At 32.4% G+C, this 19,860-nt stretch overlaps 1 protein-coding gene and 1 pseudogene across 1 annotated transcript; both read left to right on the top strand.

Annotated features, from left to right (window-relative positions):
- The window catches only part of LOC143548494 (uncharacterized), a 154,780-nt pseudogene extending 143,092 nt beyond the window's left edge, over positions 1 to 11,688 (top strand).
- On the top strand, positions 7,778 to 9,070 carry LOC143548484 (eukaryotic translation initiation factor 5A-like). Its single transcript, XM_077039638.1, has 5 exons — positions 7,778 to 7,934; positions 8,263 to 8,385; positions 8,484 to 8,540; positions 8,636 to 8,710; positions 8,810 to 9,070. Exons 1-5 carry the CDS (start codon positions 7,812 to 7,814, stop codon positions 8,909 to 8,911), a joined length of 480 nt encoding a protein of 159 aa, XP_076895753.1. The 5' UTR covers positions 7,778 to 7,811; the 3' UTR covers positions 8,912 to 9,070.
- Positions 11,689 to 19,860: the final 8,172 nt, after the last annotated feature.

Raw genomic sequence — 19,860 nt, 5'->3', positions numbered from 1 at the left:
ATTCATTATAACTTAATAACCAGTTAAACATTTTATTGTTTCAGAAATTATAACCATAGGATGTTAACAAATGTTTAAGACGACAATGATACAACCAACAATGTTTTAGTTTATGAAATGTTATATTGAATTGCTCTCTCACTCTTATACGGCAGTATTGAAGTTTGTGTATTTTTGTGAAGGTGGTATATATATTAAGCCTATTATCCAATGAGTTGGGCGTTTTCATATATTTACAAGTATTTTCCGTTATGTTTGGTGAAATTTGAAGTGTATTCATTCCTTATTTGTCTTAACAAATGTGCAGGTATCACATTCACAGTTCAAGAAGCAAGTAGAAAAAGGTAACAACTTTAGTGCAACACGTATTGGATAATGCTTTATAACAATTGCAATTGTTTTTTTTACCTAATTTAATTTGAATTTCCAACAGAGAGACGTGAGTCTCCTGAACAAGTAGTCGCCTTATAAGTGGAAGGTCGGCAACAATAGTTGAAGGTGGTTAAGAAGGCAATGGAAGCGCAGTAAAGATGTAGACGAACAACAAAGGTGTCACTCTTTTTTAGCTCTATTTAGTATTTTAGCAAGATATAGTTGCGCATAAAGCATTAAGAAAAGGTACCAAATGATGTGGCTATCATGCAATAATGCACATTTAGCATGACATTACAACAGTTTTGTTTTTTGCATAGCATGAATTAGTTAATGAAAGAATATTAATTTAGCCTCAATGGGGTTGCATATGAAGTTGCAAATAAAATAGGGAAGAAATATGGAGCCATGTGCATGTGGTTAAAGAGGCCGTTGGGGCATCAAACCGTGCTCAAAACCTCAACTCATACAAATAAGGATCATAAAGAAATGATTTCCAAAATTCCAGAAAGAACTCTACTATCTGTTTATTGACGGCCATTTAAGTTGTACATTAAGATAAGTAAATGTCACAAAAGAAAATGACATATCTGTTGATACTTCAGAGTTTAAACTTTCTTGAAAAACTGTATACACTATTAAAATAAAATAACAATATGAATTAAAAGCGACTAGATTAGATCATCTACGTATATGTTTTATAGCATATACTACAGTCTACTCGGTGCAGGGGGACGTTATCAAAGATTTCGCATACTTGAGTCAACATAACACTTGGATGAAATACTAAAAGTGGCTATGCCGTAACGAACTAAGTTAATATTACCGTTAATGCGAGAAGGTGATTATATGATCACTTTAATGTTTGTTTTGGGTCATTGTGCTACATGAGAGATAATACCAAGTCATGTAACTAACAGTTATGGTAATCTTTAGTAGTTGGAGGACATTAGATTGGAAGACGTCACGATTTCGGGTGATGATAGTGGTGTTGGGCTTACGGCGAGTGAGTGGATGTGGAGGTCCGGGACACTTTTATTTCCATCCCTTTTATCTTAAATTGAGGTCCGGGTATTGTAAATATAAGTTTTCATTTAATTTATTATAAGAGACATTTGTGTGGAAATCTTGATTTATTTTGTCTGATAAAGTTTTAAGTTTTGGTGCTCATACTCATGTTTACTATCCTTTGGTGAGGTTGGTTAGTTTTTGTTATATGATTGTTGTATATTTCGGGAAACGTCTGAACTTTGGCTACGATTTCACACAACGCGGGGGGTCGAAATACTTGTTAAATAATTCATAATATTTTGTTTCCTTATATGAAAGTTAACTTTTGTCGTAGTTTGTTGAAATAAAATACAAAATAACTAGGGTATATACCCGCGAACACGCGGGTGGAATAACATATCACTAAACATAATCAACTCAAACATCAATTTAAACAAACATAATATTTCTTTAACTATTAAACTTGATAGATTTACATTGTCACTAAACGCATCACCATACCAACCAAAAAGTTACAGATTTACATTATCTTAATATTAAAACTTCTAAATTACAGGAAGTTAACTTGAACATAACAACCAAAACACATTAACAAAATAACTAATAATGTTCTTTGCTATTAAACCATCATCAACATATTGAAAACTTCAACTAAAAGAAAATCCCTTTTCCTAACACACCTGAAAACTGTTACAACACAATAGCAGATTATATAAAATATAAACCAAACAAACCCGGGTGGAAAATAGACCCGCGTGACACGCGGGTGGAAAGCCTTCATAATCACTTTCATAGTTACAACATTGTTCTAACCATTTGACCTTCAAACTCACTTCCGCTTTCAAATCGAGATGTGCAACTTCTTTTCTTGCATTAGATAACTTCAACATGTCAAGCTCTCTCAGCATGATCAAATCATCACATGACAATAGTTGTTTAGGCTTAAAATTCTTATACTGTCCATTCTCAAACATGATCACAACCTTGTTTTGATAAGGGTAAAAAAACCCCTCCGTTACATGTTCATAAGGTATAGCCCGTGTTACACACGGGTGGAAAAACATGTCAACAAACATAATAAATTTAAACAACAAATTCAAGCAACACAATACTTCTTCAAACTTTCAGACTAAAACTTTAACCATTTACATTGTCTAGATCTTAAAGTTACAGTAAGTTAATGTACATCGAACAACCAAGAAACATCAACAAAAGACACAACCATGTTCTTTCATATTAAACCACCATCAACTTCTTCAAACATTCTACCAAAAGAAACTCATTTTGCTTCACCACCTGAAAAATATAATAAAACAATATCATCAAATTAAATATACCATAATAACATGTTTAATAATGAGTAACATTTGAACATTAATAAAGTTGTTTTTATTAAATTTTTGTTTTTATTAAAACAAAATAACATACAACAACAAACAAAGTAAAATGATAACATAAAACATCTTTCTAACTTAAACCATTTTGAAATATTTTATACCTAACAAATTTTATATTCTTTTAAAACAACCTATTTTGAAATATTTTCAAAATAGTTACAAAATATAAAAAAAATGAAATTAGTCAACTTCAAAAAATTATGAATTTTTTTTTTGATTTTGACCAATCTTGCAACAAATTTTTAAATCACTGACATTAATATTTTTTTAAACTTGGAAAACTTAAAAACGTTTTACAATAAATGAATTTTCAAATAACTTTAAAAATATTAAAAAATTTTATGTTGACTTTAAAAATAATTAAATGTGAAAAAATATGATACAAAAAATCAATGAAAACAAAATATAAACGTATAGGAAATAAATTATCAAATATTTTTAATATTCTTTGAAAACATTATGAAGACTTAAACTATCAAATTGTTTGGATGTTATAATTAAAAGATTTATATTATGTTTAAAAAACTTTTTAGTTAAAATGAATAAAAATATAATACGTGTTTATTATACATTATTGAGAAATTTAGTGACATTACTATTTTGTAAACACAAATTTAAAAAAAAATTAAACATACATAACCAAATTTAAAACGGTGAATATAAAAAGAAAATTATGTTTCAGGTGTGGAATCTTATAATCAATTGAATCTACTATAAATAATAACAATAAGAAATTAATATGTGATTAATTTAATTTATGAAAAACAAAGTGAAATGTACATTAATAATTCGTTGAAAAAATTACATGGTTGTAGCGAAAATATTGAAATTTGGATGTAGTTAATGATGGAATATCAATGAATAATACGATATCGAATGGTAAACTTATAAGTGACCGAAATTCAAGTTTAAATTTGGTCTTCCATGTAAAGATAGAAATAATTTGAAATATCTTGATTCATGGGAATAATAATATTAATAAATTATGAAAAGTTGTAATGTTTAATAATATTCACTAAATCATATGTGCCAAATAATATTTAAAAATGATGATAAAACGGTTATTTAATTTATGATATATTAAGTATTGATTATTAGAAATTATATCAATTTAAATATTGTGTTCTAAAATAACGCGGTTATTATTTTAGTATTAATTAATAACTAATATTCACGTAAATTAAAGTAAGATTACATTACAATTATGATAAGTATTTTTAGTTTGACAATCAGTTTTTGAATATTAAAATGATAACTTATTCTAGTTAATGTCAAATCACAAAAATTAAAATCAAATATATTCTAATTTTACTATTATAACTAATTAATTTAGGAATAATTAGAAAAATGAAAATCAAATCGGTTAATTTGAAAACTTCAAAAAAGTATGAAAAGAATTTGAAATGAGTTTAAAATTATGGAGAGTATTAAACCTTTAAAACTTTGTTGAAAGATTGGTTAAATTCCGAATTTAAAAAGAGTTTAAATATGTTAATTAAATTGTATTAAAACCATTAATACAATTAATTGAGTTTGACTATCCTTATTAGTTATTTAAACAAATAAGGATAGTCAAACTCAATAAATTGTATTAATTGGATACTTAAATATGTAATTTATGTATTTTATGGCACACCGGAAAAAAAATATAAATCAATGTATCTCCGATATACATCAATATATTATTTTATCTACAAATAATGAATATAATTGAATATTCAAAAAAGAAATATACATCAATATAAAAAAATAAATTTTATAAAATAATGCTCAATCCATGAAAATTAGCTTGTATCAGTCAGGACATTAACCTGAAATTATAAAGTAGAATATTAATGTTGATATTATGGAAAATTTGATATTTAATTTATAACCGGAAAAATTGAATGTCTTACCGAAAAAAAACAATATAATGATAATAACCATGGTATCTCATATTTTGATTTAGAAGGTAAACTGAAATATTTCGTAAATCAATCGGGTAAATAATCTGAAATAATAAAGTTTCGTTATAACTTTGATATTATGAAAGATTATAATTATAATTTATAATCGGATAATTTAAATGTGTCTTACCGGAAACACGAAATAATGATATTGTCCATGGATGAAGGTGATTTTTATTTAGAACCTAGAAGAACAACATGTAAAACAAAAAAAACAGGAAAGAAAAATATAAAACTTCAAATAAATATAAAACAACCATTGTTATAGGTATAACAAATGACCAGAAAAACTTACCGGAAAAACGTAAATACGTTCACATATTAGCTTCATCGCCGTTTTTTATTTACAACCTAAACTGATTTTAATAAAATCAGTTAACAATGAAAATAAAGATAAAAATGTTAAAGGAAACAATAACCAGAAGAAAATATAATGTTGCCGGAAATACATGTATCAACAATCGAAAGTTTATTATAAAATATAAACTTACCGGAAAATGATTAATACAAATCTAGATCTAGATTAGCCGGAATATATGAGAGGAAAGAAAAATTAAATCTTCAAATATATATAAAACAACAATTGTTATTAGTATAAAGTTGAGAAATTCAGCCATTTCCATAATTATAAAAACCTTTCATTTACAATGGTTCTTTCAATGTAAAGGATTTGTTTTCAACTAATTGAACATCAGTAGTCATTGGTTGGTTGGCCATTGTTGCATTTGTTAAGTTTCCATCTCGGTTTTGTGCCAGGGTTCGATTCCCATCATTAACATCATTTTTGATTTATTAATATACAAGATAGGAAAGGAAACAGATGACTTGGCATTGATGTGGAGAGGCTAGTTGAATGACATGTGGACAATATGTATTGCTTTAATAGGATTGTTAGATACATTTTATAAACCATATCAAGAGTTTATTTTTAAATAGAAAAGCTTGAGAAAGTAACTTCTTAATAACCCATCAACCGTAGACCACGGATAAACATTGTCTTCTTGACAACATAATCGGTTGTCTTGCTGGTCTCGATGGGACCGCATTAAAAAAACCGTGTGATGTTATAATAGTTTACAGGGTAAAAATATAAATGAGAATCTTCACATAATAGTAACCAAGTTTTCTCTTAATTAATTAAAGTCATTAAATAATAGTTTATACGTGCACTCAATTTTTTGTTGTTGTGGAGGCCTGAGAATGAATCCCTGTCATAATTTGATTTACTCCGGGATACGTGATTTACCTCCCTCATAATGGTCATGAGACCTACCGAATGCTCATTGGTGTGTACATCATTTATTTTCCCTTTTCTTTCTTTTCGTTGGTATGGTTTAACCGGTTGTCCAAATGAAAGTGGTTTAAAGTACTTAACCGAATTGGTTGCTTAGACGTCTCGGTCGGTCTGACTTGATTATGAAAACAATGCTAATAGCTACAAACATATAACTACAAATTTAGATACATTTATTTAATCATTCTAGTGTCGTCGTTTATGTAAGTTACACCATTAATTGGTACAATGATTATAAATAATAAAAACAGACCATAAAATTATTTGCATGAGGATGAATGTACGACATCAACATTGTTGACCGGAAATGGTTCAAATGAAAGGGATATCTCCTGTTACTAATATGCTAACCGGTTTTTTTTCGAGAATTAACCGGTTAGACCGGTTTTTCGGGTCAGGTAGTAATCGGTTTTGACCGGTTAGAGAAACGGGTTTGACCAGTTAGACTGGACTGGTTAACCGGAAAAAAACCCGATTTTCAATAAAATAATAATTAAAAAAATCGGTTAACCGGTTTTGAAATCAATAATACAAACCGGTTACTAACCGAAAGATAGGATCGATTAGAATTAGACCGGTTAGTAACCGGTTATAAAATCGGGTACAAACCGGCTAACAGCCGGTTTCTGTGTGCACCTCTACGGTGTGACTGTGTCCTACTCAGCAGAACTAACTGGGCTGGATGTTTTTAAAAAAGTTTATTGGGTATTTCTCACCTGGGCCATCTAAAATCCTCTTTTGGACCTAATTGTAGCATACATTTTATGCACTTAATATAATAGTTGCTAGCATTTTCAGTGTAGTTCATCACATAATACTAAACCCATCACAAATCATGAATTTATAGAGTTCAAAGATTCAAAGTTAATCAAAACAACTTTTTCGTTTGATCATTCTCATATATTTTTTTCTACATTTTGATCTTAACCATTGATTAAAAAATGAAAGGTCAAGATGTCTTTTTGGACTACTTAGGCAAAACACCTTTTTTTTTATTTAATGTCTTGTTTTAAGTTATCGGTTTATTTAAAAATCAACCCTTCCCCTTCTTCATCTCACTCCCACCCACACATTCACGCACACGCATAGACATATTCACTTAAACTAGGCTTTTAAATTATGCAAATACAATTTAGTTCCTTTTCGTTTCTTCATCTTCATTTTTATAAACTAAAGTTTTAATTGTTCACATTTAACTATTATTATTCTATCAAACATAAAATCACGTTAATATTTATAATGACAATAATTATCATTATAATAATTATTATATAATAATAATAATAATAATAATAATAATGTTATAACAAACAAGATGTAACAATGACACATAAATGATGCGACAACCGCTAGAGGTGCACAAACCGGTTTAAAACTCAAAACCAGTTTGGGCTGAAACCGGTTAGATTTAGTTAACAAACGTCAAAATCGGTTTATAATTGGTTTCGGTTTGATTTGAAACTGGTTTCTTACCATGTTACGATTAGTTTTGATTCGGGTTCGGGTTTGATTTTCGTGTTGGTTCGGTTAACCGGTTTATTTGCCCACCTCTAACATAATTGGTTTCAAACCGGTTTGATTTTTAAATCGGTTCAGTTGACCGGTTTATTTGCCCACCTTAACGGCCGCACCATCACATCCACTATTGTTACAAGTCTAACCCAACATTAGTTCATATGCAACAAATGAGGCAACATTTACCAAATGTATAACCAAACTAGTATCATTTTTGTCTTCAAAGTTGGTTATCTTCTATTACTAACACCCTCTGTTTGATTAAATCGGTAAAGTATGTCGGACGAAGAGCATCATTTTGAATCGAAAGCCGACGCCGGAGCTTCCAAAACCTACCCTCAGCAAGCTGGTACCATCCGCAAGGGCGGTCACATTGTTATTAAAAACAGAGCCTGCAAGGTTTCTATTATATTTATATATATAACTCACTCGTTTATCAGATTTTGTTGATCTAATTTATATGTATTTGTTCATAGTTTATAAAGTAAACTGGATCATCGTGGCTGCTGACGGTACTGTTAGATTTGAATTCGTATCATCAATCATGATACAAAGTTATATGAATCTAAAAATAGATCACAATCAATCAAATCGATTGTGATCTAAGAATCAAGTAGTAGTACCATTTTGATTTCTTTAATTGGTTGTAAGTTATAATTGTTTTATTAGTTTGCTTGTTTGTAAGTTAGACTCATGTTTGGTGCTTATTTTTTGATAATATTATTAGGTTGTTGAAGTTTCTACTTCCAAGACCGGGAAGCACGGTCACGCTAAGTGTCACTTTGTTGCAATTGACATTTTTAATGGAAAAAAGCTTGAAGATATTGTTCCGTCCTCCCATAACTGTGATGTATGCAATCACTGTTTCCACAAAGCTACCGGTTTTTTTTAGTTTTTATGGATTTTATTAAACAAGTTGTTTGTTTTTGTTTTGTATCTATTTTGCAGGTTCCACATGTTAGCCGCACTGACTACCAGCTCATTGATATCTCTGAAGATGGATTTGTATGGTTCTTTCATTGTTTCTTGATTAACTTACTTTTTTAAATAGTGGTTTGATTTTGTTAATTAATGAACTATGAATTAATGAATTATGTCAGGTGAGTTTGTTGACCGAAAATGGTAACACCAAGGATGATCTGAAACTACCAACTGATGACGCTCTTCTCACACAGGTATATTATATATTGTTTATGAATGATTGAATTATGAACTTAGTTTTTGTATCTATAATATATGTATATATGAAGTTTATGCTTAAATAAAATGTGCAGATAAAAGATGGATTTGCAGAGGGAAAAGATCTGGTTGTGAGTGTGATGTCAGCGATGGGCGAGGAGCAGATCTGTGCTTTCAAGGACATTGGTCCTAAATAGGCTTCCTGCTGTTATTTAACTGAAAGAAAACTGTTGTGATATCAACAGAAACTTGTTCTGTTGTAATATTAGCATTTTTTTTCTGCACTATTATGACTAAAGTCCATTTGGGCTATGAGCAGGTGTATTTTACTGGTTTTATGTACTTGAGTTTCGCTAGCTTTTATGAAAGAATGTGACATGTATGATACAGATGCGACGCGGATTGATGATTTAAACCCAAAATGAATAAAATGTTATTTTGACAAAGATTAATCGGTCATCTAACTCGTGGGCTTGTAAGTTGTAACTAGCTCGGAGTTAACTTGAAAAACCTTTACATATGCTTGAAATTACGCTTCTGTTTTGGGTCTTGGTCAGTCCTCCCACTCTTACATCATGTTAAATATTTTCTTTATAACCAGTCATTTTTAAAGGCATATATTCGGAAGAAGGAAATTCCGGTACGGATAAATCAATGTTGGAATTCCACTCCTCAAATCTATCTTTCAAAAGGAGATCCGAGAATTTGCATAGCGAACACTATGAGCCTCATTACAGAAGGGGGTTCTTCCTATAACCACCGTCTGTGAGAATCAGTACCAAGCTCTTCTCATTGAAGAAAATGAGAGATTGAGATAGCATAACTGTACCTCTAGCTAATCTGTAGTATTTATAGAGGTCGAGAATATGGTTGGTATCATTGATGACGTTACCGGTCCCCATTATTTGAGCGGCTTGATAGCGACATCTTTTATTTTTATTGGCTGATTGAAATATTCCTTTTTGTCATCTTGTGGGCCACATGATTTAAGGACGGACTCATTGACATCATTGGGGTAACCTTTTTCTAAAACCGGGTTACCTTGATATGGGTGACCCGACCCATTCCTCTTCATATACATTTATTAAATTGTGCATTATAAAGACAAGTCTTGAAGCTTCAATGGAATAAAAAATGGGTCAAAATATGAAATGTTAGATGACTTATTTTAAGTTGTCACTATGTGTGATGAAATCTCAAAGATAAGCATATTGATGAAAACAACATTGAAATACTTAAGCATAGTCATAACAATGTTTGCGATCCACATCAATGTATAAAGATAATTTACGTGATTTACATGTAGTCTTCAGTTATTGTTGGTAAAGAAAAATATGAACAAAAAGGGTTGAATTGCAGATACAATTGAAATCTTTAGCAGAAGAAATGCAGGCAATTATTAAAGGACTTGAAAAGGTTAAACAAGAACTGGTTGCATCTGCAAATGATGGCCCTGTATCTCAAGTTTTTCATAAGGTAACTGAAAAATCATTTTCATTGCATTTTTTAGACTAGAAGTAATTACACAGATGGTCCATTTGGTTTGGTCATATACTCGTATTGAACCTTTAGTCTCCCAATTTAAAAAAAATTACAACGTTAGAACAAGTGTTTGCATGAACGTAACACTATTGGTCCCTGAAATGGATTGAGGTTACCTTTTTCCATTAAACTTTTTAAAATGACTAAAATACTCTTATATCGAAAAAACAAAAGAAAAATGAATAAGCGTATATGTAATTAATACTTTATTGTTTCACACACGCTTATTGGGACATGCTAACCTCCATCCATTTCAGGGACCGCTTGTGTTACGTTTGTGTAAACGGTTGGTCTAAAGTTGTAACTTTTAAAATTTTGGGACTAAAGTTGCAGTATGATCATGCCACATGGACCATCTGTGTAATTAATTATTTCAACTATAAATATAGTTGAAGATTGCGTTTTTAACTTAACAATCTGTCAAGTAATTATTTTTCTTGAACTGTTAGACATTGAACGAGTTCATCGGCTTTGCTGAGTCAGAAGTGGCGTCTGTAACAAATTTGTATTCTGTGGTGGTAAGAATCAAGAAACATATATTCCTTTTTATAATGGCATCATCTTCACTTTCTGGTTGTGTAATATCTTTTGTATTAATTACAGGGTAGAAATGCTGATGCCTTATCCCTATATTTTGGTGAAGACCCTGCTCGTTGCCCTTTTGAACAAGGTAACATACAAACTATAAAAAGTTTGATTTTTCTAAATTACAATTCTATGTTGGATAAATAACAAACACGTGGATATTTTTTTATGGTTTGCAGTTACTCAGACTCTTTTAAACTTTGTGAGGTTATTTCGAAAAGCCCATGAAGATAATTATAAACAGGCTGAACTAGAAAAAAAGAAAAAAAGAGGCTGAAATGGAAAAGTCAAAAGGGTATTGAATAAACAAAGAAAGGTGAAAAATAAGCTGAATAAACAAAGAAAGATCCGGTCAAAGGGTCGGGTTAGACGGTTCAGTGCAAGCACGATGCTAGCCACTTGCACAAAAACCTGAACTGCAAACATGTGAAGTGAACCGAATGGTAAATACATGCACAGAGCAAGATGGATGTGTTGCCGGGGAGAGATGAAACTGATGTGAGTTGACCACATCAGATGGGGGTTGACCGTTGACCTTTGAAGTAATGGGCCAACCAAAGGGACTAATGTATAGTATAGTGATTAACCATGTATATATGCTAACTTTGATATTTGATTGTTTGGTGTGTATTATTAGAAGAAAGTGGTCATCTGAGAGTTTTAGAACAGAAACTGGCCATGAAAGTTGCTGTATATATAGAACCAGGTAGATGATAGCAAGTTGGGAAAATAGGCTAATGTTGGTGTATTAAAATGCAGATTTAGTTACATTTTGTTAGTTGTAGAATGAGAAATTTATTTAGTATTATCTGTGTGTTCTGGTATTCTGATGTGGTTTATTTCAATGTTTTAGGAGGATAAGTGTGTAATTATTTAAAGCTATAAAGAGAATTATGTATGTACATAATTTTATATGCTGATTATTATCGATAATAATAATAATAACAATATGGGATATTGGTTTTTAATACTCTTAATTTTCCCTTATTGGTAGATAACACTACCAACTTTTGATTTGTCACCCACCACTTCCAACTTTCACCATAAAAACGAGGTCACCGAAAATGGAGGTTGTGTGTTTAAAATAAAATTTCTGTTTTACCCCCTCAACTAGTTTGAGTGACATTTTTAGCCCAAAACATTAACGAGGTTAGTGTTCATTTAGACGGGGAGTGGTACAGGAAAATAGGGTGAAAGTTGGGAGTGGTGGGTGACAAATCGAAAGTTGGGAGTGTTATCTAACACTGAGGGAAAGTTGAGAGTATTAAAAACCAATATCCCTAACAATATTGATGATGTAGAATATCTATAGTGGGGGAAATGTTTTAGAACCATTCTTTAATTTTTTTATATAAAAAAGTGAAACTTCAGTGAGACTAGAGGTGCACAAATCGGGTTTTCTAAATACCCGGGTTCGGGTATAGAACCGGGTTCGGGTATAACCGGGTACGGGTATTGGTAATAGTCGGGTAGGGTTCGGGTCGGGTATTGTCTCTAAAAATCATACCCTATGCATCGGGTTCGGGTAGGGTATAGAACCAGGTATTCTAAAACCGGGTATTTGAATACCCTATTATCGGGTATTGAAAAAACTATATTTACGGGTTTTTTCGGGTTTTTTTCCGGTATATTTTTTATATAGATTGAATTTTTTAAAAGTTTACACTTTTTAGGGGTATTATTCGGGTATTTTTAAGGTATTTTTCGGGTATACATCGGGTATTTGAAATACCCGGTTTCGGGTATTGGAAAACCTCGGTTCCGGGTTCGGGTATTACCGGGTACAAATAGGGTTTTCGGGTACCGGGTACAAATCGGGTCCAGTTCGGGTTCGGGTTTTAGTGCCAAAATGCATACCCTATCCGTACCCTACGGGTAGGGTCGGTTTCGGGTTCGGGTATTAAAAACCCGGGTATTAGAAAAACCGGTTCCGGATATTTATTTCGGGTCCGGTTCCGGGTTCGGTTTTTTTGTGCACCTCTAAGTGAGACTGTTACACATCCTAGGGAGTGTGATACTTCTACCTACGTGACGGTATGTGGCAACATTTTTCACACTTTTTAGTAAGACCATTACACATAACGGTAGTTCAATTACAAGTAAAAAATGTCCCTACTAATTTTTTTAAATAATTATTATACCGTTATGGGACTTTAATGAATTTAAGGGTTAAAATTGACGCTATAAGAGTTGAGTAATGAACTAGAAGTTCGTAAAGCCATAAGGGTAAAAGGGGGAATTTGTCTCTTGTGTTAACTTTTTTCATTAGATACTTGTTCAACCGATATTTTAAACTCACTTTATTGTTTTTTATAAAACTATATCATAAAATTAAATTATTTTATTCTCTGTAATATGAATAAAATATCACTACATATTTTCAGATAAAATTTATTATAGAAAAGACGTAACACATCGTACATACAACGGTGCTATTATGTCATTATACACTGTGGTGTTATCTAATTTTAACGGTGTTATTATGTGGCTTGTGAATTATACTGTTACGTGTAGATCTGAAATGATACTTTGATTACAAAGAAGTCAAGTGCTTTTATGCAATTATGCATGAAACTGATATTGGTGCCAGAAACTTGCGTTCTTAAATTGGACATAAATACTCTTGCCACTAAAACTCATACGCATGTCGCATTTCCATTGCTGCCTACGATTTTTAGAATAAAATCAATACATGTGTTATGGTGCATTGGCACTTGAGTTTATCCAATAATAATATGTATCATATTTCTTGTATTTCAAATTCTGCTTCAGTAATGCAAATTAAGAAAAGTCATAACTAAATTTTATAATAAATAGTTATAAACTAAACGTAACAATAACAGGCCAAACATAGTGTTTGGAGGGTGACCTAATTACTAGGCTAAATTTTACCCACTTGATTAGTCAACAGTCGCCCGAAGATGACCCAATTTTTATTTTGATATGAGTTTAGTGCAACAGTATTTGAATTTAATCATTTTAACTGTTTGATTTATGCTTTAAGAGAATATTTTATAGTTGTGAGTTGTCACAATAAAGATATGACCAGAATATTTAGTTATTGTTAGGTTAACTAAGGATGTAATAATCCGAACACTTGTTCAATAAAAGACCAAATCGAGCCAGCTAAGCTTATTTTAGAGTTCATTTAATAAACGAACTTGAGCTTCAAATATCAAACGTAATTATACATGCGAGCCTAACCAAGTCAACAATTTATATACATATAGTAACCATTTTTTCTTTTGAAACAATAACTATATAATATATAGTTACGAATAATTATTATCACTTATGAATTTATAAATTATAATAAAACAACTAAATAATATATACTACCTAGCTTGTGCATAAAAGTACAACTATATATATACATATATAGTTACGCATGTATAATAGTAAAATTATGAAATAGTTATAAAATAATACATTAGTCGAAACCAAGAAAGCCGGAAACTGAAAATTACTTATAAGTTGAGCTCGACCATGCAAACTTTAACTCATTTAAGCTTATTTACACTTCTAGTTAAAAGGATCTTTAAGTTAAAACAAAAAAAAATGAAAGGTTTAAAAAACTAAATTGAAAACTCTCAATTTTGATTTAGCTATTAATCATCCAAAGTCCAAACCCTAGAGCACGAGAAATTCACTACCTTGATTGCATATGTTACATGAAGAACCCGATAATTTTCATTGTAATACTTTATTATTAATTTATTATAAATTAATTAAGTGTGAAAGTGAATTACTAAAAAAATCATTTTAGGTATGTTTTGTTCTTATTGATAAAATAAGGAAAAACTAGAATTTGCGCAAAGTTGAGAAGGTGAGATTTGAGTGTTTAAAAGTCTATTCAGTCAAGCTTGATTTAAATTGTACAAGATGTGATTTTTTATGTTCGGCTTAAATTGACACTTCCTTTAGAATTGGTGAATGAAAGGCTTAATACCAACTAAACATGATCAAGTTGTTGATGGATGTAGATTCTTTTCATTCCACCTCAAATTGACATAAAGTTGGCTTTTAATTGAAGTTAAGTTTTTAATAACAATAAATGTAATTTTAATTAAAATCAAGAATATTGTGCATGATAAATTGGTATTTTGAAAATGACCATTTACGAATTTTGAAAGAAATGAGAGTTTTTTTCGTAAAAAGACTCAAATAATAAATTTTAAAAATATTCATGGAATTACTCAATAGTAAATTTAATCTGTTTAACTGCAATTTAATTAAGTTTTAGAAGTTGAAGTTCAGCGTGGAAGATTATAAAAAAATTATAAATCATTCGGGTAGTTATGACAACATGTTAATTGTGGTATGGTAGAGTAACTTATCTAATTTGTTATAATATGTGTACTTTGTTTCGGGACAATAGATACAATACTGAAGTGATGAAATAAATAGAGATGTTACATCATTTTGCAATACTAAATTTCTGAAGGTCACTAGTGGCACCACGGGTACTCCATGAAGTACATCGAGTAATTCAGCGTCACATATCTCAACTGATTCGGCCAACTAAAAAAAGTTAAATGATCGGGTAGTTGAATGAGAGAGATGAATATATTTGGAAAGATGTATTTGTGTACTTTTAGTAGTTTGAAACACCACCTCTATATAGGGCTGTCACTTTTACCCGAAACCCGACCCGAAAAAACACGTACCCGAACCCGAACTAACCCGACTCGAAGAACCCAAACCCGAGAAAAGACTAACCCGAACCCGAACCGAAGTATTTCGGGTTGGTTCTCGGGTTTGATTTATAAGATTTGGGTCAACCCGAAAAACCCGAATAAACTTTTTAGTTTTAAAATTAAATATATTTTTGTATAATATGTTAATTCTTAGCCACTAAAGTTATCAATAACTGGCTCTAATCGGCTGTTGTCATTCTATTATTATGGATCGATTGCTTATTATTAATTTATGTTTTCCGTTTATTACTAATAGCAACCGTAATCGAACAACCAAACACGACCGATTGAATACGATTATCGTTCGAGTTAGTTTTACTCGTCTTTTGAATGGTTTTATCAAGTTAGGTTAGTTTATTATTTGATTATTTGTGTTATAAGCAAAGAAGAATATGATGGTTTAATTTTAGCATTGTAGTTATTAAAAATTTTGTGGTTTTGTGTTTTTTTGATAGGATACCCGAAACCCGATTAACCCAACCCGAAAAACCCGTGAGAGATTTGGGTTGGGTTTCGAGTCAAGATTTAAAAATTTGAAACCCGAAGAACACCCCTACCTCTATATATTAAGTTAACAATTTTTTGATACACCGTCAAAATATGATGTGTCCTCATTTAATTGGATGATTTGAATCAAATTTTTTGCCACCAGCGTTTTGGAGGAAAATGGGGGGGGGGGGGTTCACCGCCCCCTCTGCGTTATGTATTTTTTTTATCTGCGTTGTATGTAAAACGCTAGGAATGGCACGAAATTCAAGGACATGACCGTTGCTTATTACTGTTGGAGAATAAAAAAAAAATTTATTTCCTATATATTAAACCATTTTATCCCCAATCAAAACTCATCAAATTTATAAAAATTCTCTTTCAACTCTATAATTCCTTACACAAAATTCACCATATATGGATTTCCACTATCACCCTAAAAAAACCAAACTCTGCCTTACGTAAAGTTGCCAGAGTACGATTAACCTCTGGATTTGAAATCACTGCTTATATACCCGGTATTGGCCATAATTCACAAGAACATTCTGTAGTCTTAGTAAGAGGGGGGAGGGTTAAGGATTTACCCGGTGTGAGATATCACATTGTTCGAGGAACCCTAGATGTTATCGGAGTAAAGGATCGTCAACAAGGGCGTTCTAGTGCGTTGTGGATTCTTATCCAAGACTTGTATCATTTAATGATGCCATGTGAATCGCTATAAACATGTGAAGTGTATGGCTAACCCAATAACGAAAGTTTCGTAAGGGGACTCGAGCAGGCTACCATGAGACAAAAGATCTTCTTTCTAAAGAGATTCGATTCGGAACTATTATATGTCTAAGGTTCAATATTGAAAAAATTTCAAAGGTTTTCCCTGACTTTGTCCGTGTCAACAAACAATTCGAAATACCTCGACTTTTTAGAACAGGTCCGAGTCAAATAGCAATGATTTGAAGCACTTCTTTTTACACTATTTCGGAAACCCAAGGACTCAATCGTATGGATATGTAAAATACAGGATTTCCAATCATAGCAGGAAATATATAAACAGTTTTTCGGGCCCGACCAACTAGTCGAGGACGTGGAGGAGGAACAGGCGGTTACGAGTGAGATTATGCTCGCGACAAAGTATATGAGTTCCGTTACGAGTGCGATTAGCTCTCCACCACCACCCGTTTCAAAAAGAGCATATATCGAAAGAGATCGTACCGAAGCCAACAACCGGTTGATGGCGGATTACTTCTGCGACTCGCCGAGATACAAGAACCCGAAAACCTTTAGGTGTCGTTTTCGGATGTCTAAAAATTTATTTATGCGCATCACCAATGATTTGGAGCGTGAGTTTGATTACTTTCAGCAAAAGCCTGACGCTCGAGGGACGCTAGGATTCAAGGCTATTCAGAAGGTTACGTCAGCCATACGCGTGCTCGCCTATGGAAACACGACCGACATCAACGACGAGTATTTAAAAATGGCCGAAAAAACAACTCGGGGCACCTTGGAGTATTTTTGTTACGGTACGTTTTGTTTTTTTTTTTAAATAGTTTATCACCCTTTTATTGTGATCATTTATTTTATAAAAGTTTTGTAAAATATAGGAATATTGAAAGTATATGGACCACATTATCTGAGAGAGCCCAACTTTAACGATCTACAACGTCTTTACGAGGCACATACAAGGGTGCATGGTTTCCCCGGCATGATAGGGAGTGTAGATTGCATGCATTGGGAATGGGCTAATTGTCCAACTGCGTAGCGAGGTCAATTCACACGAGGTGACCAAAAGGGACCAACGGTCAGCCTTCAAGCGATCGCTTCATACGACCTTTGGATTTGGTCGGCATTCTTTGGTGTTCCTGGTTCCAACAATGACATAACCGTCTTAGAGCAGTCTCCTGTGATGGAGAGTTACATATCTGGGACCGTTCCCGTCGCTTCATTTTGGGCTAACGATAACTTCTACCATCATGGGTACTATCTGGGTGATGGAATATATCCTGAGTTCGCGATAATCGTTAAAACATTCAGAGACCCGATGGATAAAAAAGACAGTATTTTAAGAAAGTGCAAGAGTCTGCGAGAAAGGATATCGAGAGGTGTTTTGGTGTTCTTCAACAACGATGGCATTATGTTAAAATTCCTTGTCGTCTGTGATCTTTAGAAAGAATGAGATGTGCTATGTATGCGTGTATCATAATGCATAACATGATCATCGAGGATGAGGGAAGAGCAATATGTCCAACTTTCATACCGGACCTGGATTCACAACGGACTCCGGCAAGTATGGAGCAACGACTCAAAAACTCGGATTCCGTGCGGTCAAGAGAGATACATAACGCACTAAAGGAGGATTTGGTCCAACATCTTTGAATGTATCGACCTCTGCCTGGTGAAAACGATAATCAAAACGAGGGAAACAATGAAGACGATGATGAAGACAACGGCGACGATGAAAACGACGATGAAGACGACGAGGACGGCGACGACGACGAAGAGGGTGAAGACGACGACGAATAGTTTTTTTTTATTTTCATGTAATATTTATTTAATAAAATATTATTGTTATTTGATTATTCTTATTAAAAATTAAAAAAAAAACAAAAAGTGTAAAAGTGACTGGGCGCCACGTGGCGCATAATGCCTAGGGGTGAAGAGTTATGACTACAGCCTGTTTTTGTAAAAAAACCATAACTCTGACTGGACGCTACGTGACGCATAATGCCTGAATGTGTAGAGTTATGACTACACATGGTCTTATCTTAATACCCCTAGTACCCTAGTGGTTTTTTTTTTTAAAATAAAAATAAAAAAATTGTAATTACTTAACTAGATCAATCATGTTAATATGTTATAACACTTGCATTTCATACAAATAAAAATTGTACATCGTTTTCTATTCAGTCTTGTAACTATCTTTCTACATAAATTTAATCCAGAAGAGAGTTTTCAACTCACTCTCACCCTGTGATTTCAATCCAAAAAAAAATCCCAATCACAAAAAAAAAAATAAATAAAAATAAAAAAAATAATCATTCAAAAAAGATATTTTGCCTAGAACTTTACCAATGCAACACATCATCATCTTCTGCATTAATCTTGCCTGATTCTTGATCAATAATATTCCGATCATAAGCTATTTTGCAGCTTTTGAAGAACACACATCCAACTATGACATCAATTATGATAAGAACAGAATACATATAAGCAATTAATAATCCCTCTAATACCATACTTGATGCGGGCTTATAAACCCCGGAATCGGAATAAGCCTTTATTATCCGGAACTGGAATAGGAATTCAATTCCGGCCAACACCATGTTTACTGGAAGCGATAACGAGAGCGCGATAGACGTTCTTCCTCTTATTAATACACAAGACTTGAGAATGTACATGATCCCACCTCTCAATTCCATTCCGGAGAGATTAGAGCCATGTTGCATGTGATCAACGTATTTGCTATGACTACGGAATACGCAATTCCGCTTATGATGGTAAGGAATAACGAGGGGATATGAAGCTTTTCTAAGAAGTTGAAAGCAATGAAAAGAACCCAAAAGCAAGTGGCATTTGCGGAGATGATTACAAGTGTGTTCCAAAGTTGTGTTTGGAGGATGGAATTGAAGATTCCGGTGAAAGAAGACCGGTCAACGGTGTTGACTGATTGGATAATGAAAGTTTTTGCTAGTAGGAGGGAGGAAAGGGAAAAGGGTAGGACTAGAATGGAACTGGAAATAGTTTGGGAGAGTTTGAGGGTGAGAATGGAACAGAATTCCGATTCCTGAGGGAATCCAGCCGCGTTGAAAAGCGACTGGAGATGGGGATGAAATGAGAGGAAG

Source organism: Bidens hawaiensis, unplaced genomic scaffold (genome assembly GCF_021521415.1).
Source record: "Bidens hawaiensis isolate Kalapana, Puna unplaced genomic scaffold, B.hawaiensis_p1.1 tig00015188_1, whole genome shotgun sequence".
Taxonomy (NCBI): Eukaryota; Viridiplantae; Streptophyta; class Magnoliopsida; order Asterales; family Asteraceae; genus Bidens; species Bidens hawaiensis.
This window is presented reverse-complemented; position numbering and strand designations above follow the sequence as displayed.